The 24,467-nt window shown below is 60.1% G+C and overlaps 1 protein-coding gene across 4 annotated transcripts in view; it reads right to left on the bottom strand.

Moving 5' to 3' along the window:
* Positions 1-2,555: 2,555 nt before the first annotated feature.
* EVI5L (ecotropic viral integration site 5 like) overlaps positions 2,556-24,467 on the bottom strand; it is a 32,239-nt gene continuing 10,327 nt past the window's right edge. The window contains exons 2-20 of one of the 4 annotated variants that reach the window (XM_061150472.1): positions 20,279-20,462; positions 18,796-18,985; positions 18,259-18,483; positions 18,103-18,177; positions 17,396-17,521; positions 16,114-16,257; positions 15,887-15,976; positions 14,661-14,758; positions 14,513-14,573; positions 11,437-11,490; positions 10,577-10,609; positions 9,418-9,558; positions 6,484-6,612; positions 5,043-5,183; positions 4,807-4,962; positions 4,574-4,720; positions 4,400-4,495; positions 4,222-4,317; positions 2,556-4,049 (exon numbers count right to left, since the gene is read on the bottom strand). In XM_061150472.1, coding sequence (XP_061006455.1) covers positions 3,771-4,049; positions 4,222-4,317; positions 4,400-4,495; positions 4,574-4,720; positions 4,807-4,962; positions 5,043-5,183; positions 6,484-6,612; positions 9,418-9,558; positions 10,577-10,609; positions 11,437-11,490; positions 14,513-14,573; positions 14,661-14,758; positions 15,887-15,976; positions 16,114-16,257; positions 17,396-17,521; positions 18,103-18,177; positions 18,259-18,483; positions 18,796-18,985; positions 20,279-20,415 — 2,418 coding nt within the window. In that variant the 5' untranslated portion in view covers positions 20,416-20,462 and the 3' untranslated portion in view covers positions 2,556-3,770. Of the gene's footprint in view, positions 4,050-4,221; positions 4,318-4,399; positions 4,496-4,573; positions 4,721-4,806; positions 4,963-5,042; positions 5,184-6,483; positions 6,613-9,417; positions 9,559-9,780; positions 9,892-10,576; positions 10,610-11,436; positions 11,491-14,512; positions 14,574-14,660; positions 14,759-15,886; positions 15,977-16,113; positions 16,258-17,395; positions 17,522-18,102; positions 18,178-18,258; positions 18,484-18,795; positions 18,986-20,278; positions 20,463-24,467 lie in introns of all 4 variants that reach the window. The other 3 variants (XM_061150471.1, XM_061150474.1, XM_061150473.1) reach the window with 3 other exon arrangements.

Here is a 24,467-nt window from a genome sequence, read left to right as displayed (position 1 = left end):
GGAAATGCTGAGAGTCTCCGAGGTCTAGCACCGTGCACCCACCCCCGTGCGTGAATGTAGGCATTCTTATGCCCGACTTCTCATGGAAATATCAAGTGCAGGTGGGGCTGCCTGACCAAGTGAATGAACAAGGTATGCCCGGTGTGGCCAGCTGACCAAGCTCTTCTCACACTCTGCCACGGGAGCAGGCACTCCTTGTGGGGTCGGGGAAGACACAGGGAGGGATTGCTTGGATCTCAGGGCGCAAGCCACTTCCTGAGGTTCTTCCTCACAGTGTGCACCCCTTTACTTTCCATGCCCTGGGGTGTCAGAGGGAGACAGAAGAGGCCTGAGACTGATGGCCGTCTCGGGTCCCTCCAGGGCCTCCCAAGAGCTGCTCACCAAGGAGGCTGCAGTGCAAAAGGCAGGCCCGCAGCTGAACCCTGGGCTTGGAAAGGGGAGTCACTGCCTCCTGGGCGGACCACGCTGAGGAGCCTGCAGGGAAGGAGCAGCCTCTCCAAGGCTGATGGGAGATCTAGGCATCCTTCTGTTGCCCACTCCTCTCCAGGTGCCCTCACCATGCCCCTCTGTGCCAGCCTCCCAGCCATGGGCCTTGCCTTTCATCCCAACTTAGGGTGTCCCCCCTAAGCCCTCTAGCCAGGCATCCTTGCCTGTGCACCAGTGTCGCGGGTCCTCACCAGAGCCAACCACTGCCTTTGCTTGTCTCCCCAAGTCAGAATTCCTTGCCCTTCCTCCCACAGTCCAGTCATCCTGACTCTAGCTCCTTTAAGCCACAGCCCAGGCCCTCCTTTTTCCCAAGTACCCCTGCAAGAAATGGACCCCCTAGGCCTTTCCTCCCCATGGGTGTCCTGCTTTACACCCAAAATGATAGCGGCCTGAGGGGAACCACAATCCTCAGGACAGGTAGAAGGACAGGGAGAGACCCCATGTGGGGTTATCTCTCTGCCCATAGACCCAGTCCCTGAAGCTGGGTTCCTGCTGGTCCCCACCCCAGAAGCAACTGCCTCCCAACCTAGGATCTGAAGAGAAATTGGCCCAGTCTTGATGGGATACTGTCACCTACACCCCTGGGAGCCAATCAGTTAAGTTGACAAACTACAGAGGTTCCTTTCCTAAGCTGGGCCCTGGTGAGGACCTGGGTGTCCTTGTTTCCAGATGCTGAGACAAGCCTGAGTTGACTCATGACATGTTGGGTAGCTGAGGCCCCAAGACCAGCCCTTGAGAGGGAGCAGGGCAGAGCCCCAGTTCTCCCAACTTCATGCCCCATCCTGGGAGCTAACTGGGTGGAGTTACTCGGTGGGAGCAGGAGAGGCAGGCAGCAACAGTCGAGGTCTCAGTGTTCAAACTGTGTGGTGGGGATGGTGATGGATCCACAGGAGCTGTGGCGTGAGAGGGGCTCAGCTGTCCTGGTGCATGACAGGTGTCCTGCTCGCTGCTCTGCAGGTATCATGCAGCAGAATGGGGTACACTTTGTGGGCCCACACTGGGCATAGAGGCCAGGGCCAGGCTGGTATCTGGCTGGACCATTAAATGTCTCCCCCAGGAAGACTTCCTTGCCATCCCTGGATCTGACTCCCTGCAGTAGCTGGGACTACACCTCAGCTCCGTGGGCAACCCTACAAAGGACCCGCCTCTCTGGGTCTTCTTTCCCTAGGGCAATACCCACCGCTGGCTCAGTTTTGTCTCTGTGCTGACCCCCAAGACTGTAGTCCCTCTGATGGTGCCCCTCTCACCTAAGCCCTCCATGGCTCCCCAGTACCCTCATTTCAAAGTGCAAAGTCTTTCTTCTCCTGACTTGAAAACCCCCTTCCCAATCTGGCCATGGCCACTTTCTCCTGTTCTTTCTTCACAGATCTCACGTGTCTCCTGCTGATCCCGCCACATCTCACCCTTATGCTTCTGCCCTTGGAGATGCACCCACCCCCCATGTCCTCCAAGAAACCTTCCCTGATCTCCCTACACATTCATCTAGGCACTCACCACTTTTAGCGCAAGCTTACCCCACCCCCACCCCAATGTCTGTCTCCTTCACTGCACTTGGGACCCCTCAGAACCAGGCTCAGAGCAGAAAACCCTGAAGGCCTCAGGAAGTACATGCCAAATGGAGGAAATTAGATCCTGAATCCTCCTGAGGCCCCTATCCCAAGCCCCTTCATTCTCCATGACTCTCAGGGGAGGCCCTGGCTGAATTGCCCTGGTGGGAAATCATGGCCCACCCTCCCCATGTCCAGGGCCATCCTCCTGAAAATGCCTGCTCTAAGGGTGCATCTGCAAGCTGGACGTCCCAGGTACGTGGTGACCTGTTCCTCCAATACCAACCTAGCTCTTCCTACCCCCACACTTAATGTTCACACGCACAGTGTGAACTTTGCTCTTCCACGCTGCACCCCGTCCTGGGCAGCCTCTTTGGGCCCCTGCTGGCCTGCTGTGACCTGTGCCCCTGTTTCTCTTAGACAGTGGGAGGCTCCCAAGGGCATAGACAGCCTCCTCCCTTCCCTACTGCTTCACAAAGGGCCAGGGACCCCCAGGCCTACCCCGCTCAGCACCCCTTGTCGTGACTGTGTAAATACACTTTATTTTTCATCTTTCCCGCCTGGGCGACATGTGGAGTGTGAACAGGCAGTGTGCAAAATGGTGGTGGGCAGTGCAGGGGGCATGTGGGTGAGCCCCTGGGATGCCCACCCTGATCCCCAGGCTTTGTAACACTGAGTGGGTGACTGGGAAGGGGGGACTGAGCATGGATCCCCACCCCAGGAAGCGCCAGGGGGACTGTTTGTGATGCTGTTCTAGGCTCCAGGAGCACCGAGAAGGTCAGCCCGGGGGTCAGGAGGTCCCGGGGGGTCGGGTCTGGGGGCATCGTTGGACTTTGGCACCGTTCTTGGCTCTGACTCAGCAGAGACCACGGGACCACTGTGAGCAGGTGGTGGGGGGGGGGCACTCAGCCAGGAGGCCTCCTCCCCTGGGGCTGGAGGGTGGGGCTAGGGATACAGAGGAGGAAGGGAATTGTAGGCTGGGGACCCCCTGGAGAGGAGGCTAGCCTGCGCGGGGAGCCCCCCTCCCTCCGTCACTGGCCAAGCTGAGGTGATGGGACTGCCACAGAGGAAGAGGTGGGGTGCTGGGGAGGGGGAGGTCTCTCCACTTCCTTACAGCTGCTCTGGCCCCCAGGAAGCAGTGACAGATACTGCCCAGGCCCTGGCTGGTTCCAGCTGGCCACTCACACCCTGGCAGCCCTGCACTCAGTAGGGGGACTTTGGTTTCTGTTGCAGGGGCCACAATGCCTGCTCCAGGCAGGGAAGCCCCGCCTGGCCATCTGTCTCCAGAGGCCAAGGGTCCCCAGGGCCTGCATGGGTGGTAAAGTCCGGCCTACAGGGGCACCTTCCTCCTCAGGTCTGCCCCAGAGTCTGGGCCCTTCCCGGCAGGGCCGCTCTTGTCCCAGGAGGAGGCAGACTAGGAGGGGGAGCTTCTGTTGGTGCAGTCCTGGGACCCTTGGGTCCTCCTGGCCCTGGCTGTTAAGAGGGGCAGACCTTCCAGATAAATGGGCCGAGAGGGGAACGGACCAAGATGGGTAAACACTGCTGGGGAGGGTGGGCCTGCCAGGGCACTGTGAGGATCCCCAGCCTCCGGCCCTACCCTCTATGCCTGGCTGCGCGCTGGGCCTGGCCCTCTGGGTGGGTGAAACCGCAGAGGGTTGGAGTCTGTGAAGAGCTGGCGCCGACGCAGGAGCGGGCTGGCGGCGGTCCCCCCTGGCTCCGAGCACCCGGGGCACGGCCTCAGTTGTCCAGGCCCTGGCTGTAGGGCGCGGCCAGCTCGTCGGCATCGCTGTCGGAGCTGCCCTCACTGTCCTTGGCCGGCCGCTCCAGCCGGCGGAAGAAGCGCGCGTCGCGTGGGGACAGCGGGTAGAGCGCGTCCTGCAGCGCGGCGCCCACGCCCACGCCGAGCAGCTCCTCGTCGGACGACGGCAGCGAGTCCTCGTCCAGGTGCCGCGCCAGGCCCAGCCCATCGAAGGCCAGCGGGTCCTCAAAGGGCGGCGGGCCCTTCAGCAGCCGCACCTGGGGCGGGGGGTTAGGGTGGGTGGGACCCGCGCGCTGGAGGCGTGCATCGATGTCCCCACGGACCGAGTCTGGCCGTCGGGCCCCCCTCCCCTCCCGCTCCCCGAAGCGCCGACGCCCGGCCCATCACTGGCCGCGGCCACGGGGGCTCTCACGCCTCTCCCGCGCTCACCTCGGCCTTCAGCTCCTCGATCTGGTCCTTGAGCTCGCGGATGTACTGCGACGAGTCCGAGTGGTTCAGCTGGCCCTGGATGCGGCCCTCCTCTCTCTGAGGGCGGGCCGTGCCAGTCAGCACGGGGTCCGGTCCCGGAGCCAGTCCGCGGCGCGCCCCCCCTCGCCTCACCGCTCACCTGGATCTCCAGCTCCGCGATGCGCTGCCGCATCTCGGCCACCGCCGCCATGCTGTCCGCCTCCCGCAGGCGCACGGCCATCACCTCCTCCTTGCTCTGGGGGCGGGGGTGGGGGAAAAGGGGTCAAGGGGCGCGGCAGGGCTTAGGGGATGGGGGGAGTGGGGGTGTGGGCACCTTGCACTCGGCCTCCGCCTGCTTGCGGCGGCTCTCGCTGAGCTGCGTCTGCAGCCCCTTGTTCTGCGCCGCCAGGTACTGCAGCTTCTCCTGCAGCGCCGCGCGCTCAGCCTCCACACGGTTCAGCAGGTTGCGGTGGATGTGGTCCTGCGAGCGGATGCGCGGGGGTCACAGACTTGCCCAGGGCCCGACCCCGGGCGCCGGGTTCCCTCCCCGGGCCGGCCTCGTCCCACCTGCGTCTCGAGCTCCACCACGCGCTGCCGCAGCTCTCGACCCTCAGCCAGCGCCTGGGCCTCGCGCAGCCGCACGCTCATCAGCTCGTCCTGCAGCTCGCCCAGGACCAGCTTCCGCGGGGACTCCTTCCAGCGGCCACCGCGGGATAGGTGGGCCTGCGGGGAGAGGTCGGCGGTCGGTCTGCGCTGGGGGCCCCGAGGCCGCTTCGACCGCCTGGAACGAGGCCCGCCCTCACCTGCCAGGTGTCCGAGAGCTCCTGCAGCTGCAGCTTCAGCTCCCGCGCCGAGGCCACGGCCTCACCCTCCCGAACCTTGAGGGCCTTCAGCTCCTCCTGAAGCCGAGCCACGTTGTTCTCGTCGGGCAGCGAGCTGTTCCTCTGCAGGGAGAGGAGCGAGCTGCGGCCACGTGGCCCTGCCTGCGGGCCTCACTCCCCGCCCCCCTCTCCTCTGGGCTTCACCGTTGGCGGCCGGGCTGGGAGAGGGTGCACCCTGGACGCCCGGATGCCCAGCGAAGGAGGACGAGCCCCCAGGGGAGGAGACCCCACCCTCGCAGCCCCGGCTAGAAATCCTGGTCTGTAAAGCCGCTGTAGTAACAGCACCTGCTCTCTCCGGGGGCTGGTCCAGGGCAACCCCCACACCACATGTGGTTGTTAATAACACTAAGAGGGCGGGAGGCCAGGTGCTCCTCACCTGGGAGTCTGAGATCCTCGCCCTCCCAGCCCAGACCTGGCCCAGCAGAAGCTGAGCAGATGGCAGGTGTGGGCACTGTCTCTCTGGGGGCAGAGGGCCGGCCTAGGCCCTATCCTGGTCTCCCAAGGGCTCAGTGATGAGAGATTTGTGCTCCAGCCTCTTGGACCAAAAGCCAACTCGCTGCAGGAGGTTCTCCCTGCCCCTTGTCTGGGAGTTGGGGGGAGGGTGGTGGAACTTCTGGGCCCACATTTCCCTCTGATGTAGAGAGGGGAGAGGAAAGCCCAATCTGGGTGGTGAGTCTGTTAGGGACTGTGAGGCTGATGGCCCCATGCAAGGCTGTAGCAGAGACCCCCACCTAGGAGGACACCTCAAACTGCAGCTTGAAGCTGGGGGGGCCGCGGCTTCCGCTAGTGGGTGAGTGCTGCCCTCTGGTGGCCAGGGCATTTCCCTTCTGGTGGGCTCAGGGAAATTGACACAATAACCAGGGTGGAAGAACTGGGAAGGGACCAAGAGGCCTGGCGCTCCCTGCAGGGCTGCAGGTGGGAGAAGGCGGCCCCCTGGGTGGTGGGCTGTGGAGGGGGGAGGGCCCTCCTCCATCCTTGACGGGCCTGCGCCTTCCCTTCACCCTGGAGCTCAGGGCCTGAGGGGGTCGTACACAGGCAGGATGGGCTGTCCAGGAGGCCCGTGGCGGCCGCTGTGCTGCTGGCCTGGTGCGTGGCATGCGAGGGCAGGCGTGCCTCTCATGGAGTCGTGCTGCTGTGTGTGTGTGTGTGTGTGTGTGTGTGCACGCGCGCGCCTCCAGGGCTTGAGTGGTACACACCTTGCTGTGGAGACTATGGCGGAGGAGGTAGGGGAGGGGCTCTGACTCCAGGGCCTGGCCCTCAGGTCCCTGGGGCTGCCCCTGACAGCGAGGGCCTGGCTGTCACCTCCCAGGGGTGCCCTCACTGCCCCATCTCCAGGGTGCCCCCAGCGGCCGCCCAGTCACACCTTCTCCATGTCCAGAACCTTGTCCTGCATCTCCCGAAGGGCCCCCAGGGTCTCAGTCTCCCGAAGCCGTGACTGCTCCAGCTCCGTCTCCAGATGGGCCACAAAGTCCTCGGTGAGGCGCGGGTTATCCTGGGGGCAGGCAGAGGGCAGTGCTGGGCGACAGGCTGCGGCCGGAGGTGGGCAGCCTTCCTGCCAGCCAGGTGAGGGCCCAAGCCTGGTCCCACCTCCTCCATCCCCAGGGCCAGGAGCGGGGCTTAGGTTGTGGGTGGAGAGGGGGCAAGGAGAAAGTCCAGATCCCCTGGAGGGGCAGAACACCACGGGGGCCCTGATGCTTTGTCTTGGGGTCCTAGGGACACCAGTGCCTGGTTCACAGGATCATTGGGGGCAGTATGCAGAGCGAGTTCTCTGGGTGCTGCTTCCTACTGTGTGGTCTGTGGCCTGACTGCATTGTGGGGGAGAGTTGGCTGAGACCACTTTCTTGGTCGGTGTCCAGGGGCTTCTCAGAGGTACCTGGGGGTCCAAGGGGTGATGGGTGGGCCCCATACAGAAGACCTCGACAGTGAGGGAGGAAGCGCTTGGGGTCAAAGCACAGCCTGCATCTTGCTGCCTGGGTGGCCTGGCAGGGCAGTTCTCTGGCAAGTTGTCCCAGCCACCCTGCTGCTCAGCTGCCCCACCCCCTGCTTCCCCACTGACCAGGTCTTTATGGGGCCCTCCTGCCTAACTGCCCAGGTCTGCTCGCTACCTTTGACCACTGGGGGTCTCTGAAGTCCAGGGGTGTGGGTGGTTCTCTCTCGGCCCAGATGGGCTCTGCCCAGCTGCATCTCTTCCAGGGGCCCCACCGGCATCTTCCACACTCCCTCCCTGCCTCCCTCTGCCTTGCAGCGACCTCCCTGCCTCACCAGCTCTGCAGCAGGCCTAAGGGCAGGAGCCCAGAGGGGGCAGGTGACTGTCTCTCCAACTGGCCTGACGGAGGGCGTTGTGCCATAGGTAGGGTTCACCCAGCCTCAGCTTCCCCACTGGCCTGGCTGCTTCAGAGCCAGGGAGGGCTACAGCACGTGAACTTGGCCGGAAGGTGGGTGCGGGTAAGCAATAGCGAAGTTCTGCCCTTCTGTCCCCAGGAGCAGAGGGTCAACACGTAAGGGAGGGATTCTCCTCAGCCAATGACCATTCCTTCTCTTCACTGTTTCTCAAGCACCCTGTGGTTTCTCCACATCAGGGAGCCTCACCTCACTGCTAGGCCCTGCTGGTTCAGCCCTGGGGTGTGGGGAGCTGACAGCACCCTTCCCTGTCCCTCGGGGCCTGTGCTCAGGCATACTTGCTGAGTTTGGAGGCCACAGCTGCCAGTGGGTTACCACATCAGGAAGGCAGCTGCTGGGTGTGGCTGGAGGAGAGTTCTGGAAGTCCTCTCTGGGAGAAGTAGACTCTGCCATGCTTCAGTCCATGGGCCCTCTACCACCCACCCGAGTTCATGACTCCACAACAGACTTGGGCTGCCCCCACCTCATTCCCAACCCATCAGATCAGGCTGGTGGGCACAGACCAGACCCTCTTCTGAGGGCAAGGTGTTGGGCACTGGAGGGGGTTACCCTCCCTTGTCCCAGCTCCTACCATGCATGGCTGCCTACCCATCCCGAGGAAGCCCTGAAACAGCTCCCCAGTCGAGTGTATGATTAACCTCTCTACCTCCCAAAACTTTATTGCCTTTCATGTGCCACCCTTCTCTTGGGTTTCAAAGAAAATGGCGGGCTGAAACCAAGCAGGACCCCGTGGGCCCTCCTGCATACAAAAGCCCTTCCGTGTCCCTGTTTCTTGCTTGTAGAAAAAGGCTGTAGTCTCCAAGGCCTCCACTGAGTTCTCGAGAGCAGCCTCAGGCAGTAAATGATGAGGACCATAGAGTCCCAGGACGCCTAGGTCCTCCTGAGGGAGTAGAGATAACTACTTGACATGGGTCTTTGACTTCTTCTGCAGAAAGTAAGAGCCCCAGCCAGGTGGAGCATGGTGACTACACACTGACCACCAACACCAGACCCCAGACTGGTTGTAGCCAGAGGGTTGATGATGACTGAGGTTCCCTAAACATCACCCTGTTTCCTTACCACCAACCAATCAGAAGAAGGTCCACGAGCTGACCCTGCATCCTAGGACCCTCTCCCTGGCACTGCGTTAAAAAAAAACCCACCTAGGGGCTTCCCTGGGGGCCCAGTGGCTAAGACTCCACACTCCCAACGCAGGGGGCCTGGGTTTGATCCCTGGTTGGGGAACCAGATCCCACATTCCACAACTAGGAGTTCACATGCTGCAACTAGAGATTCCATGTGCCGCAGTGAAGACAGAAGGTCCCAAGTGCCACAACCAAGACCTGATTCAGCCAGATAAATAAATGAAAATACTAAAAAATCCCCTGCCTAAAAGCCATCGGGGACTTTCTGGGTTCTTTTGAGCATGAGCTGCCCTTTCTCCTTATTTGCAAAAGATGCTGCAGTTTCCTTCACCACAACCCGTGTTGGTAGCTGGTTTTGCTGCATGTCAGATGAGTGGACCTGGGTTTGGTTTGATAACAGCCCAACGGCCCTTCAGACCCTGGGGAGACATCAAGGCTTCCCCAAGGAATCACAGCTCTATCAGTGGAGGGCGGGGTCCCTGCAGGGACAGCTGGTTCCCAAGTGCCCTGGTGTTGGGGGAAGGAGGGGAGGCTGACTGTCTTGCCCTCAGTGTGGTAATGTGGTAGGCCAGACACCTAACTAGGGGGTGGGAAGCGGAAACCACAGGACCCCCCTGGGTGTTGGGCTGGGGGAGACGCTGGGTCACTGGTCCCCCAGGAAGGAACAGGAGGGCCAGGGGCTGAGGAAGGGCTGACTGGGGCCAGGTGCCCCAGAGCTCGGCAGGCAGCCAGGCGCAGGGCGTGGCCTGGGGCCCCGCCCACCGGCCTGGTACCTGCTGCTCCTGCAGCTGCCGGATGGTGCTCTGCGCCTTCTGCAGGTCTTCGGCCGCCGAGCTGCACTGCTGCCGCACCACAGCCAGTTCCCGCTTGATGACGTAGTTCTCCTCCGCCTCCTGTGCGCGCGTCACCTGCCCCTGAGGACAGCGAGGACGGGGTGCCGTGACTCTACGCTCACACCCCCCGCTGTGCCTGGGGCCCGCCTGGGGGAAGGCTCAGAGAGGGTGGAGGCGGGGTGGGAGGAGAAGGACCTTCCACACTCAGAGCCTGGGATGGGGTGCCCCGTGGGGCCTGGGGATTGGGGGGGTGGGGCGCAGGCAGGAACAGGAACCAGGAGGAACCTGGAGGAACAGACCGACCCGGGGCCCAGGCTCTCGCGTGCAGCCTCTGTCCCGGTGAGGAGAAATAAGTCCTTGTCCACAGGGTGGACAGCACAGCAGAGGCCAGGATCTGCCAGGGATGACGGGGATCTGGGGACAGCCGAGGGCCCAGAGGTTCAGGACGGGCTCCTGGGGGCCAGGATGGGGGGTACACCTCTCCCCCAACCTTCTTCAGTCCTGGGCCCCCAGACTTCCACCTGCCCAAGACTAAGACTTCCCAGCCTCATCCCCTCAACCCCCAATTTAGGCCCCCCATTCCAGGCTCAGAGCCACCAGGTGGTGAGGCAGAAGCTTCCAGAGAAAGCCATTCAAGATGAGGCAGCAGCAGAAGCAGGCGAGTGAGAGAAGAGGGCAGGCCTTGCAGGTCAGAGCAGAGAAGAGCGTGAGGGGCCATAAGGGGTAGGGGAGTGTGTGTGTCTGTGTGTGTGTGTGTGTGTGTCTGTGTGGGGGTGGCTCAGCTGTGCAGACACCAACCAGGGCCTGTTGCTGATGTAGCCTCAGGGTCCCCACCCTTATCCCTATCAGTGGAAACCTGTGCATTGCGGGCACACTCACACGCGCCCACAAGCATCAGGCCTTCACACGCATGCTCTCTCCCCCAGAGGGAAGCCTCTGTCTCCTGGAGAAGCGGTCCCCAGCTGCCCACATGCACAGCGCCAGGTCTGCCCCTCCCCCCTCCTCCCCCGAGGGATGGCAGCGGCCAGGGCAGAGGCGTCTGGTGGTCATGTGTGGGCACCGGGAAGAAGTGGGAGAGGGAGAGGAAAAGCTACAGTACCTGTATTAACCTATCAGCCAGAGCAGCGCTCTCCTACCCGGCGGAGGGGTTCCGAGCGACAGGGGGAGGAGGCAGAGCGGAAGGCGCGGGGACAGGAGAAGGGAGACAGACAAGAACCACATGTCACTAATGCGGTGGGCTATCTCTAGAAGCGGGAGAGAGGAGTGAGACCGGAGAACCAGAGAACCAGCAGGAGAGGGCCAGGAGGAAGACCAAAGCCAGAGTGTGCTCCGTCCTGGGGAGGAGTCTGTGTGAGCGGGGCGGGGGGTGGGGGGGCGCAGGGTCACCCATGGGAGCTGCGGGGCTGGGGCCTTGCGTGAGGAGGGTTGTGGGGGGCAGCCCTGGGCCCCGTGAGTGCAGTTTTAATTTGGAGGCAGAACAAGACTCAAGGCTTTGGGGCAAGGACAAATTCCACCTGTGGTCAGTAGTAAGTCAAGAGAGACTGAGCGGGGAGCTGGAAGTTGAGAGCCCCTGTCTCTACTCCCATATTTAAAAACGGGTTGGGGGCAAGGGTCAAGGCTGTGGCACCCCCTCCATGGTGCATGGCCACCCTCTCCTTTCTTTTGTCAGAGCAGCCCACACCCAGGCAGCCCGGGAGGGCGCTGGACCCAAATGGATTTCTCTTTGCAGTTAATGGGGTTATAACTCAGTCCCCCTTCAGGCAAAGCTCCTCAGTCCTCAATTTACACAGCAGCCCAAGTCTCAGGGAAACACATGGTGGGGCCCGTGGGATTTATGCCATGGGGTTTAAGGGGGGGTCGCGCCTGGGGCAGGAGGCTGGCTGGCCGGCCCTCTGGCTGCTAGGTCCTGCTCAGGACTGGGAGGGTTTGGTGCCACAGGCTGGCGGCTGCACCCCTCACCTTCTCCAAGGTCTCGATCCGCTGCTTCAGGAGCCGGTTCTCCGTCCGAAGCCTCTGTAGTTGGGGGAAGGGGGAAGTGCGTCAGAGCCCCGTGTCCTGCTCCTGTGTACCCAGAAGTCTGTCCCCTTGGGGCTAGGCCATCTTCGGGCAGGAGGGCACCAGCGTCTAATGGTCCAAGTTGGTGATCCCAGAAAACAGTCAAGGCCAATTCCCATCTGGAATGGCCCACTAGCTATTTAAAACCAAACCAAACCAAACCAAATCTTGGTTCAGGAAAACCAATGTGATGGCTTGGGTGGATATGCACTGTGTGAAGGGGTATGTCAGGGACGGAGCGGGTATGAGGGGGCAGTCAGCACCCGTGTCCTCCTGTCGAGTCGAGTTGGGCCTGTCAAGGGCAGAGCCTTCTGCGTTTTGGGGGAAGCTGCTGGCAGACAGTCCCCACCCTTCACGGCTTGGATTTGAGCCCCAAAGCTTAGAGGACAGACTCTGAGTCTAGGTCCAGGAAAGGAAAGGGGTCTTGCAGAACGTGCGTGCTGTTGATGACTACATTTCTGTGTCCCTTTGAGAACCAGTTGCGCCCGACAGTTGTCACTGTGTCCCCCACACCCCCCACTAATTTTCGAGGCGGTCTTCCTTCCTGCCGCCTTCCATGCTGTGCTTGTGGTTTTGGTGGGGTACTTGTGGTTTTAGGTTTCCCCACAGCCTTCTGGGAAGCGGGGGAGGTTGACATCCGCCTCGCCCCTAGTTTCTACCCCCGGGCCCTTTAAGCAGTGGATACAGAAATCATTTCCATCAGCGGGTCAGCAAGAGTCCAGCTTCCCTGTGTATTACACAAGACATTCTTCCAGGGAGAAGAAGGTGATGGAAACATGCAGAACACACCCAGGAAGCAGCTATGGTCAGAGAGGATCACAGACTTGACTGATGGGCACTGACTCATGTCAAGAGAAACTGAGTCGGAGGCGGGCAGGGTCTTGCTGGAGGCTCCTGGCTTGCCAGAGTCGGAGCTGTTGCAGGCCCGGGTTTCTGTCAGTCATAGGGATCCAGAACCAGAGTCCTGACCCCTGACCCCTGGATAGTTCTGTCCACTTTCTGGCCTCAACACATGGATGGCCAAGCTCAGCCCTCCTTGGAGGAGCTGGGTGTGCTGACTAACACCTCGCCTCGCTCCTCTTCCTCCCGGGGAAAACCAGATAGGGTGTGAACAAGGACTGTGGAGGCCTACATACTAATCACAGTACTGAAAAATTTTTTGTTTCGTATTTTTGATACTTTGATATCCTGCCGCCTTGCTAATCCCAGAGACACTGCTGCTCCTAGGACTAGTTAATTCCTAGGGAGAGTAGACAGCATGCCTGCTGGTCTGCCTTTTACACCCTAACCGGTCACACCTCTGCCTACCCCCCTTACCTCTCACACACCAAACCATTATTTCCCATGCCCTCAATTGTCCCAGGACAGGTGGTGACCACTCCTGTAGCCCAGAGCCCTGGAAATTATTCAAACCAGCCAATCTTGACTCTCTTGAACCTGCCTACGCACGCTCTTGAACCCTCACCCACCCCTTCCCATGGAAATCCCAGCAAGGGCTCTGGCCCAGGCTTTTCTCCTGCCCTGCGCTGATGCTTCCCCACGTGACCCCGCAAACACAGCAGAGGTGTGCCCCTCCGGGAACTCTGAGTAACAAACTCTCCTTCTAAAGGCGGTTGTCTGTGTTTGTCACCTCACTGTACGTGATGAAAACAAATCCCAGGTTTGCTTTAAAACAGTCAAAAGGTGAAAGGGCACAGGGCAGGGACAAGGGAGAAGGCATCTGTCCTGCCCTGCCCTTGGCGGTGCTCAGGCCTGTCTTGTGGGAAATTTCCAGGCTGGGCATGTGGTCTGAGGGTCTGCTGCATCCCTCCCTACTGCTGAGCCCTCCTGGCCACCAGGTGAGAGCAGGTCCTTGTCTGCATGGGCAAGACACATGTACATGTTTGGACTGGTGCATCAGTCCAAACTGGTGCCATTCCTGACAAAGGGAGATGCTTAAAAGTTCAGCACACAAAACTGGTTCTCAGAAAACCTCCCAACAGGGCCAGGACAATAAGGTCCTCTTTCCCCAGTCAGATATGGGCAGCGTGTGACCTGGATTCTAAATCTAGGTTCTGTTTCTGTCTTTCGAGAGGAAGTTGGGATGATGGTGGTGGTTCATAATAATAACTTGAACCGGAGAGCAAGTGTCATCCCATTGTGCAGAAGGGCCACTGAGGCTCAGAGAGGTGAATTCATGTTCCTGGCAGGCCACCCAGCTGGTTTGTAGTAGAGCTGAGATTTGAACTCTGGTCTGTGGGACTCCAGGCCCAGGCACTGTGGGACTCTGTCCCTGAAGAAGACAGAGCCAGGCTGTGTTGGGGTTTGCATCTGTGTCTGTCCCCCACCCCCACTGGACTGGGGGCCCCCAGTCTCTGCCGTGACTCTGGCATCCAGTAGGTGCCTGCTAGATGCCTGTGGAGAGATAACCAAGATCACATCTGGAGGGTTGAAAGCAGAGGGAAGGAGATGGAAGGGAGTCTGTGTGTAGAGGCTCTGTGTGCCCAGGAAAGCCCCTCTGATATTGTGATCTACCAGGAATATGTATTTGGTCTTCATCTCTGGTCCTGGCACAGCACTCCTAAAACCCTGGGAATTTTCTTAGAAAGGAAGGAATCAAGGTGTCACTTGTTATGTTAATGAGGTGACTTTTGGAAATCCTCCAGGTCACCTAAGCAAGGGGCTGGTAGCCAAGTGACCAGATCCTGTGATGAGAGGTTTGGAACTTTCTGCCTGACCTCAGGGAAGGGAGAGGGCTAAGAGTCGAATCTTTGTGCACAGGGAACTGTCCACCTGTTAAACCGTGTCCCCAGTTTAGGGGGTAGGGGTGGCCCTTGCTCTCACGCGGCCTGGTGGTGAGTGAAAGGGCAGCTGGGCCAAGGGATCACCCTCGTGGCTATGGGACGTCCTGGTGTGTGGCCCACGCTGGGTGGGGCCACCCTCATCAAGGAGGCTCCTGGAGCATCCTGCCCCAGCCCGACCTGTCTCCACCTGGACTCACCTTGATCTCAATCTGCTCCTCCATCTCCTTGCTCTTCATGGCCGCGTACTCCTTCTCCAGCCTGCAGAGAGACGGGAGGGCCGATGTGCTCACTGTCCCACCCTCAGGGACCCCCTTACTGCCCGCACCGTGGATGCCTGCTACTGACCTCTTCATCTTCTTGGGGTTGTACTTGACCTGGTAAGCCTTGAGGATCAGCTTATCTGGACAGCTGTCGAACTGATGGGGGATCACCCTCTGGAAGTACTGTGGAGACATGGGTGGTCACTGACGTGTGGGCCCTGACCACCTGGGACCACCCGAGCCCCTGGGAGGCCCTGCTTCCCTGGAGGAGGGGCCTGGGCGTGCCAGAAGTGTCAGCCAGAGCCCGTTGGCCTGGGGCCTTGCATGGCCTGGCCCCCTGTGGGCGCTCCATCAGTGTATGTGGATTGAGCGAGCGAGCATGAGAAGCAGGAATCGTGAGAAGGAGCTGCCTGTGGCCAGGACTTCTGTCTACAGGAGAAGCAGGCTTCGGGAGCTCCTGAGGGGGAAGGCCGGGGTGCGGTCTGAGAAGAGGGGCCTTCATGGGGGGAAGGGGAGCCATGCCGCTGACCCAGGGTAATGAAAAGAGATGGAAGAGGCTGAAGGATTAGGGTGGCAGGAAGGAAGCCGAAAGAAGGAGCCCTTGGGGGCCTGCCTGCTCGCTCAGGGCCCCTGGGGCCTCCACGCAGAGTTGAAGCACACGCTGCCGGCGGACATAGCTCGCTGCGGCTTGGGGCTGGGCCGGCTCTGCTCTACAGCCCAGCTGGCCCCCTCCGGCAGCTGCGGACAATGGGTGCCCGTGTTCGTGGACACAACTGTGGCCTTTGTGCATTCTTCCCCAAACCACCAGCTGGAGAATGCGGGGAGGGGGCAGGGGCCTGCATGATGGGGACACGGCGGTGAGAAGCAGGCCGGCCTCTTCTCCGCAGGCAGGGCAGCTGGCCAGAGCAGGCAGGGGGAGGGTCAGCCCCAGACCCTCACTCCCTCCTGGGCCCTCGCCTGGCCTGGTTGCTGGGGCTGAAACCACACCCAAGGCCTCCAGGCGTGGCTAGGATTGCTATTTGTCACATTAGGCTCTAGGGGATCTGGAGCTGGGGGCACGTAAAGGGGAATGGACTTCTGGGCTTGGCACTTCTCTCCCTGCTGCCAGGCTGCTGGCCCTGGCCCAAGTCTGGCAGAGCTGGGGGCTCCTCAGGGCTCCCCCCCGGCCCTTCAGGGAGATCTTGGGGGGCAGAGATGATGGGAAAGGATCAGGGTGCTCAGGAAGTCCAGGGTGTCCCCATCTTTCAGGAAGGGTTCACTTGCCCAGGTGCCCTGACAGGGGCAAACCCACCACCCTGGACCCCTGCCCACCTGGGACATCCCCTCCATGTCCAGCTGCATCAGCTCCATCTGGTTCACCTGCAGCAGGGCGAGGCCCACCCGGAAGACGATCTCCAGGCCCTGCAAAGGCAGCGGGGCAGCGCATCTCCAGCTCTGCTCTGCCGGGGGCCTCTGAGCCCTCCCTGGGCCCTGGGATCGTTTCCAGTGGGGCCTGAGTCACTCCATCCAGCGCGCCCAGGAGAGGAAGGGGTCCTCACCTCATACATGAAGATGTCAAAGACACGGGTGGCGACAGGCAGTGGGAAGGTGGTGAGGAAGAGCGTGAGGAACCAGGATGAGGCATACATGGACGTGTGGAAGCTCTGGGAGCGGAAGTGGGTGTTCAGGTCCGGGAGCTGCTCCTGGGGTCAGGGAGGCGGCCAGGCACCATGAGGAGGGCGCTGGGCGTAGCAGTCCACACCCTTAGGTTCCCTCTTCCCGTGAGTGCCTGCATCTTCAGGGAGCCTTCCCTGACTTTCCCTGGGCAGCCCCCCTGCCACACTGTCCCTGGGTGGGGCAGAAGCACCCCAGGGCTCTGAGCAGCACGAGGGGAGACCCAGGCAGGGATAGCAGGAGGCCCAGCTGCCCGGGGATCCTCACCACCACCCCCAACAATGCTTTGCGTTTTGTGCCCAGACATGCTTAAGGGATGTCTGACTGGCCTGAACTTTAGATGGCTGGAAATTGACAGAAACTGGGGAAACTGAGGCTGGAGAAGATGTTAGGAGCCCCTGGTGGTCCTTCACTGGGAGAACGGACCCTTGGCTGTCGCCTGGGCTGCCTTGGGCCTCCTCCTGACTCAGGGACTCTCTGGTGGTGGCCAGCTACTTTGCCACAGGAACTCTCGGCTCCTTCTCTGTGGCCCTGGGCCACCTGCTGGCTGGCATTTCCAGTCCCCTTGACTGACAGCACCTCCTGGTCCTCCAGACCTGAGGAGGGGGCTTTTACACCAGACGCATCCTGCCCACTGGCACAGAGACACACAGCCCCACCTGCAACCGGCTTCCAGAGCAGGCTGGAGTGTGTGTGTGTGTGTATGTACACCGGTGCTGTCTGCCAGCCAGGAGCGGGCCCTGCGGGGGCTGCTATTTATAAACAGAGGCGGCTGCGGCTCTCTAGTAATCAGCAAAGGCAGGCAGACAACACTTTCCCCCTTCCACCACACTGGGGAGCAGATAGGAAGGGACGGTGTGGGGGTGTGTCTGAGGCAGGCCAACCCCTCCATCCTGGCCTGGATGACTCTGGGAACCCTGAGTTCTGAGAAGCCCCCACTATAAGGACTGGCCCCTGTCTGGCCGCTGAAGTATCCTTTAGGCAGTACTCCCTGGCCCCTTGGGGAGTAGGACCCCTTTCTGCCCTGGAATGTCTGGGTGGGTTCTCAGGCCTGGAATTTTCAGTAGAAGAGACTCCCTGGGAGAGCCAAGGTCAGCACCTGTGAGTGTGGGCTGGCAGGGTATGGGGGGGCGGAGTGGGCAGGCGTGACCACCTGGGCGTGCTCACCTGTAGCATGTATTCAAACTGGTAGATGCAGAGCCCCAGCTCGGCCATGCTGGGCTTGAAGAGCTCCCGCAGGCGGTACTCCTGCATCAGCCGCACAAACACACAGAAGGCCTCCTCCTCAGGCATCTGAGGGGGGTGGGTTGTCTGTGAGTGGTGTGGCATGGGAGGGGGTGCCCGCTGCTCTTCTCCTGACTTCGCTTGTTTCTGTTTGGTTTACTTTGACTGAACACAGACGGTGCTGGGCTGCCCGGACCCCCACAGCAAACCTCCGGTCAATATCGTCCCCCTGTTTCACTGATGGGAAGCGTCTAGAGGCTGAAGTCACGAGCCCATGGCCGCCTGGCAAGAAACGGTGGAGCTGGGACTTGAACTCCAGAGCCCATGGTAGAGGCAGCCTCTCGTCCAGTCCCTGCCATTCTCCCCTCCTGAGCCTGCTGGAGCCTCCAGAGGAAAGCCCCAGCCCCATAAACACTGCACTGGCCGAACCAAGTCCTCCGCCTGGGTTCCCCATCTGACCCTGGGAGGTGGTTGAGCAGGATGGGAAAGTGGCCAGGACCAGCCCTCTGTGCTTGGTCGGGAGACTGTCGGAGGTCACAGGCGGGCGGGGGGAGGTTCTGACCCCAGGCCTACACTGATGGAGGGAATACTTGCTTCTGTCCACCTCCAGGGGACCGACAGAGCGGGCTGGGCTGGCCCAGGCCACCTACCTGCATGAGCAGCAGGCCCACAATGAAGGCGCTGCCCTGGCAGTAGCCCACCTCCCGGTCCACCAGCGAGTAGGCCTGCATGGGAACACACAGGAATCAGGGCGGGGTCCCCCGGGGCCGGCGACCACGGTGCATCTCTCCAGGGCCAGGGCTCACCTTCATGACGTTGAAGAGGACCTCCTGGCCTAGGCTGTCCTGGCCCTTGAAGAACTCGTGCTCTGGGTAGGTGCGGGCGATGTCCCTGCGGATGAGCTTCTCGCAGGGGGACGACATCTTGAGCAACTCTGAGTACTGGTTCTTGACTGGCATGTCTGTGGCACTGCACAGGAGCTGCCAGACGATGGCCCGGAAGTGATGCGGGATGCCCTTGCGGATCAGCTCCTGGAGACCGGTCAGAGGGGACGTGGAAGACCGGGCTGGACCCGGTCCCAGAGTGGCCTCCCCAAGGCTGCCCAGCCTGGCCTCGGAGATGGGGCCTGTCCATGCCTCACCGGAGGCCCAGAGAGCCTGGCTAAGCCACCTCATGGCACAGAGTGTCACTGAGCACACGGGCAGGAAGCAGGCAGGGGTGTCTAGGACGCCAGCCCCGCCCACTCTCCCCCCTCCCCTCCCTCCGCCTGGCACACCTCCAGCCCTGGACCTTGCCCTCCCCCAGCCACCGACCAGCCCGCCCTGGCCCCACAGTCCCCCCACCTTCAGGAGCTTCTCCTTCCGGCGTCTCCACTCCTCCCACTCGTTGGCGATCCGGCCCCACAGAATCCACGTGTCCTCCTCTAGGTGGCTCAGGTTTGAGGAGGCTGAGGAGCTGGACACCAGCGAGGAGCCACTGTTCCGCCGGGAGCCATTCATGGAGCGCATGGACTTGGAGTCAGCCTCCAGTAGCCTAGGCAGGCAGGCAGGGGGTGGGGGGTGGCTGCAGGTACTTCCAGCCCCACCCCCTGGACCCCAGAGAGCCCGGCCCCTCCTCCCTGGGGTCCCGGATTAGATCTTAGTTGTTCTTCCTGCATGGCACTTGCTATGTGACCTTGGCCGGTACCCTAACCTCTCTGAGCCCTGGTTTTGATCCTGGGTCCCTGGAAAGGCTGCCAGGCATGTGTCCCACTTTGTGCCCTGGGCTGAGAAGCTTGGGGATCAGCTCATTTAGTCCCGAGGGGCAGGCTTTGTTAAGATATGTTTACAGATGAGGTACAGAGAGGGTGAGTGGCTGGCTGGGGGCCCCCGGGCCACAAGAGGCTGCATTAACCAGCTGTTTCTGATGCTCTGATGTCTGGCGCCTCCCTGACCCTGGAGGGACAGCCCCTCCCAGGCCTAGCAGATACCCAGAAATGGTTACAGACTTGTCAGTGTACCTATTATATGCAAACCAACCAATCCAGAGTCCACAAACCAACCACCTCAACTAGGTGCTAGCACTCGGGGCCACTGTCCTCTGCCCTAATTACCCAGGGCTGGATACTAGACTAATAGGCACAGCCCCTGTGCCCCAGCTTGCTGAAGTTACTCAGACTAGCCAGTCCTCACCCTGATTCCACTGCCTCGCCACTCCTCCTGGCAGAGACCACAGTGAAGGCTCTCACCCACATTCCTCTCATTCCCTCTGCCTCCTGATCCTGGTGCTTCCCCGCGTAGCCCTGCAAGGTGTACGATGTGCTGTGCCCCTCCTCTTGGAATCTGTGAGTAACAAACTGTCTTTTTCTTTTTTTTTGGCCTCACCATGTGGCATGCAGGATCTTAGTTCCCCAACCAGGGATTGAACCCATGCCCCCTGCAGTGGAAGCTCAGCATTCTAAATGCTGACCAGGGAAGTCCCCAGAGTTCCTGGGGTCATCTGATCTGCTGGCCTCGACTTACTGGCATAATAATAAAACCCACACTTTAAAACAGGGGCCAAGCCAGAGGAGACGGTTGAGAAGGGCCAGTTCCAGAGTCAGAAGTTTTACTCTTCCCTTCAACAAAGGCTTGAAAGTGCAGGCGGGGCTCCCTGGGCCCTGATCCCGCGATCTCCTCATCTGAATGGGAGAACGTCTGTTGGGAGGTGGTGGCAAATGCTCTTGCAGAGCCTCTGCAGGAGTGTTACTTGGCCCAGGGCTCCGAGTGCAGGGGGCACCCAGGCGCTTCTGTTTGGGGCCCAGGCTGTACCCTGGGGCCCCACCTTGTCCCCCAGGGCCCAACTCACCGGTTCTGCTCTTCAAGCTTGGCCAGCAGCTCCAGCTCATCGGGGCTGAGGTTCTCAGAGTCGGAGGTGGGAGAGCAGGTGGGGGCTGACAGGGCCTCCTGGGATGAGGAGTCGGGGCTCAGAGTGGGGCTCGCCATGGCGGTCAGGCTCCTCAGCTGTGAGCAGGGCCAGGTCACAGCACTGTCTGGGGACCAGAGACACGCGTGGTCAGCACTGGGAGGGCTGCCCGCCCTGTCCTGCTGGCTCTGGACCAGTGAGCCTGCTGCTCACCTGAGACACCTCCTCACCCCAGGCTTCCCGCCCTGGGTCTGTCTACTCGGTCACCTCTTGTCCCCAGGCACCCCAGTCCAGTTGCTGGTTCCTTCTGTTCTGGGTGCTGGCTACTAGGCTCCCCACTTTTATGGTCCAGATGCCAGCAAGGAGTCAGGAGGGCCACGGCCAGGGCCTGTGCTGTTCTGCTTTCCCTGGGCATGGACACCAATTCTTAGCGGACACCCCTGAGTCTTCAGCAGGGCCAGGGGCCAAGGCTGCTTGTTACCCAGGGCCCCTGCCAGGACCTGCAGACATCCCTGCTCTGGTGGCTGTTCTAGTCAGCCTTGGTCCCTGTCCCCAGCTGTGGTCTGACCTGAGAGCCCTGCCTTAGCATCTGACCTGCCCTGTCTCATCAACCAGAGTGGGCTGCTGGCACAGCCAGAAGCAATTATTCTCTACTGTTAATTGTCTGGTGTTGCCAATGGCCGGAAGAGCCGACTCCTCTTGGGCTGGGAAGCCAGGGACACGTCCAAGTGCTGGGAATCTGTGCTCTGGCGGCCACAGAGCGAGAGGCACAGGCTCTGGTTGGTGTCCTGATCTTGGCCTGCCATGTGCCGAGTTGGTGCTGGCCCATCTCTGTTATTCTTCTGGGGGAGGGTCTGATCCCACCCTCCTGGGAGCTTCAGGGACACTGGCATCTCCCCTCTGCCAGCCCCAGGAGAGGTGGCTCAGCACTACACCAGAAACAGAGGCTCTGGACTCAAATGGACCAGTGTCTGAAGTGAGGCTCCCCTGGACCCCAGTGGAGGTTCGGACAGCTCAACCACAGAGGGGCTCTCAGCCAGTTTTTGGAGAAGGGGCATCTGGTCCCCTAGGTGGCAGCAGGACAGTCAGAGGACAAAAACATACCTGCCTGGCACCCTCAGGTCACTGGGCACCTTCCCACAGCCCAAGCTCAACCCCCCACCCACACCTGCGGGCCCACAGGTCGGTGGGACTTGACCCTGGCCATGCACTTGATTCTAGTCTCCTTTCCCAGGGCTGTCATGGGGTGGGAGGGGGGGCACCAGTTTTCTTTCACCTCGTGGGGGTACCCAGAACCCTCTTACCCCAGGACTCTGTGGCTCCCCAGGGAACTGGTTCTCCCTCTGGCCCCCAAGGGCATTGAGCGCTCTAGCTTTAAGTGAGTGGTACAAACTTGAGGTGATGGCTCCCTTCAGAACCGGAAGAACTTTTCCTCCCATTGCCCGGCCCAAGGACCACCTGCCTTGAAGACCAAGCCACGCACACCTCCAAGCCAGGAGTTGATCATTCCTGAGAGAGGGACTGTGGGGGCCGCTTGGGGCTTCCCGCAGAGTCCAAGTCTGTGGCTGTGGGACAGAGATGGGCTGCGGACAAGAAGTGCTGACTTGGAAGGCTTTCTGTGGGCAGACAGGGGCAGGAAAGGCTGTGTGGGTTTCCTGACATCAGGACTGGGGTGGGAGAGGAGAGGTGGAGAGAAGGATCAGAGCCCCGGAAGCACAGCTGGATTTGAGGAGTCATGTGGGGCTCAGGGACAAAGGCCACATGTGGCTGGGGCTGGGGCCCACTGTTTCCCGGCTGTACCCAGGGGACCCTAATCTCAGAAGTGCATTGCCTCCCCGCCCCACTACCCCACACCCTGGCCTTCAAAGAGCCCAGTGGTTCAGCTCTGGGTTTCTGATGAAAAGAAACAACTAGGGCCATCTGCTCGCAGAGTTTGCTCAGATACTTATCACATATTAATGTGTATTTCACACAAGAAATAAACCTGATCCCACACCCAGGGCTGAAATGTGCAGTCTGAGAGGCGGGAATCTTCCAATCCGTCAGGCACTTTCTCTTGACTCACCCCCGACTCTCTGAACACTGCACAGCCTGGAAGCTGATACACACACATTACTTCACACTCATGCACTCACATTTACTCACTCCTCACACCCCACACACTCAGATGCATTCCCACTTACAAACCATCTCACACATCAATACACGGATGCACTTAGATAGTCTTGCATGCTCATGCACACATGCTCTGATACACACATAATCACACACCTACACACTCAGATACACATTCACACGTGATCTCACACCCACACACCCCTTTGCCCACACGCACACACATACACGCTCACACTCATGCTTCCTGCACTAACCAAGGCTCCCCATGCCTGAATCCAGTAGACAGGAATGGACGTGGGCTCTCTGCCTTCTGAGCTCGGTGAGCAGGCCTGTCTCCCACCCCACTCTACTCCGAGCACCTGGACTCTTATTGGCTCAGCCTCTCCTCCCCTGGCACTTACTGGGTGTTGTCTGAGGGCCTGCACTCTCCTAGGGACGGGGATGTGGAGTGGAACAAGGTGAATGAGCGCCCCCGCCCGCCCCACACACACATTCAGGGCATGCAGACGTCCCACCCTTTGCTGGCTGGGCACAGAGACAAGACAGGTCCCGTCGAGTGCTGAGGAGCCACTAGCCTCTGAGATCCATGCACAGACGCTGCAGGTCTGGGGTCCCAGCCTCTCAACAGCTTCAACTTCAATGCCCTTTGTTTCTGCTCCACTATGGCCACCCAAAGTGGGGTCCCGGCCTAAAGAGTGGGTGGTGGGCCACCTAACAGCCTCTGCTGGCACCACTACCCTCCATGCCCCCAGACGCTGGCTGCGTGGCTTAGGAGGCTGAGCCAAGCCAGAGGAGTGGGAGGAGACTGCTGGTGAGCTGGGGCCAGGGGCGGGGCGGGGCTGGTACAGAAGGGTCCAGATGCCAGGGTCGCTCTACCTCTCTTTTCTCCTCCTTCGCAGGAGCGTTTGGACACTGACAACCATGCTTCTTCCTCCTGCTACATTTTTTTCTGTTAATATTATTTTTTTCCCATGCCATGTGACTTCTGGGATCTTAGTTCCCTGACCAGGGATGGAACCCATGCCCATTGCACTGGGAGCTTGGAGTCTTAACCACTAGGCCACCAGGGAAATCCCCCACACTTCCTCCTTCTCAAAGTCCACTCCCATAGTTTTGAGACACTGGGCTCCTTGGCCTCCTGGGGCTCCTCCTCTGCCTCAGCCCAGCAAGAGGCCCCTTCTTCCACAGGCCCCGCCTTGGCCCTTATCCCTTCAGGCTCTTGGTGGTGTTGCTTTCAGGACTTAAATGAACAGAAAGGCTTGTCTGTGATTGTGACACCTGCATCCCCAGCTTTTCCCTTCTCTCTTTTTCCTCACCTCACCAAGGTGAGGACTGAAGACTGCTGGGCAAAGAGAGACACAGCCCCTGCCAGCCCAGAGCATATGGAGCAGGGAGGAGAAGAGACTCAGAAATGATCATCTGAACTTTCTATTACTGAGAGAAACCCATGAAATAAAAGATGAGGTACAGTGGAAATTAAAAGACTCTTTCTCCTTGGAAGGAAAGCCATGACAAACCTAGACAGCATATTAAAAAGCAAAGATATCATATTGCCCACAAAGGTGCACATAGTCAAAGCTATGGTTTTTCCAGTGGTCATGTATGGATACGAGAGTTGGACCATAACGACGGCTGAGCACTGAAGAATTGATGCTTTCAAATTGTGGTGCTGGAGAAGACTCTTGAGAGTCCCTTGGACTATAAGGAGATCAAACCAGTCAATCCTAAAGGAAATCAACCCTGAATATTTACTGGAAGGACTGATGCTGAAGCTGAAGCTCCAATACTTTGGCCACCTGATGCAAAGAGTTGACTCACTGGAAAAACCCTGATGCTGGGAAAGATTGAAAGCAGGAGGAGGAGAGGGTGACAGAGGATGAGATGGTTGGATTGCATTACCGACTCAATGGACATGAGTTTGAGCAAACTCTGGGAGACAGTGAAAGACAGGGGAGCCTAGTGTGCTGCAGTCCTTGGGGTAGCAAAGATTAGGACACAATTTAGTGACTGAACA

This window comes from Dama dama, chromosome 9 (assembly GCF_033118175.1).
Source record: "Dama dama isolate Ldn47 chromosome 9, ASM3311817v1, whole genome shotgun sequence".
In the NCBI taxonomy this organism is placed as follows: Eukaryota; Metazoa; Chordata; class Mammalia; order Artiodactyla; family Cervidae; genus Dama; species Dama dama.
This window is presented reverse-complemented; position numbering and strand designations above follow the sequence as displayed.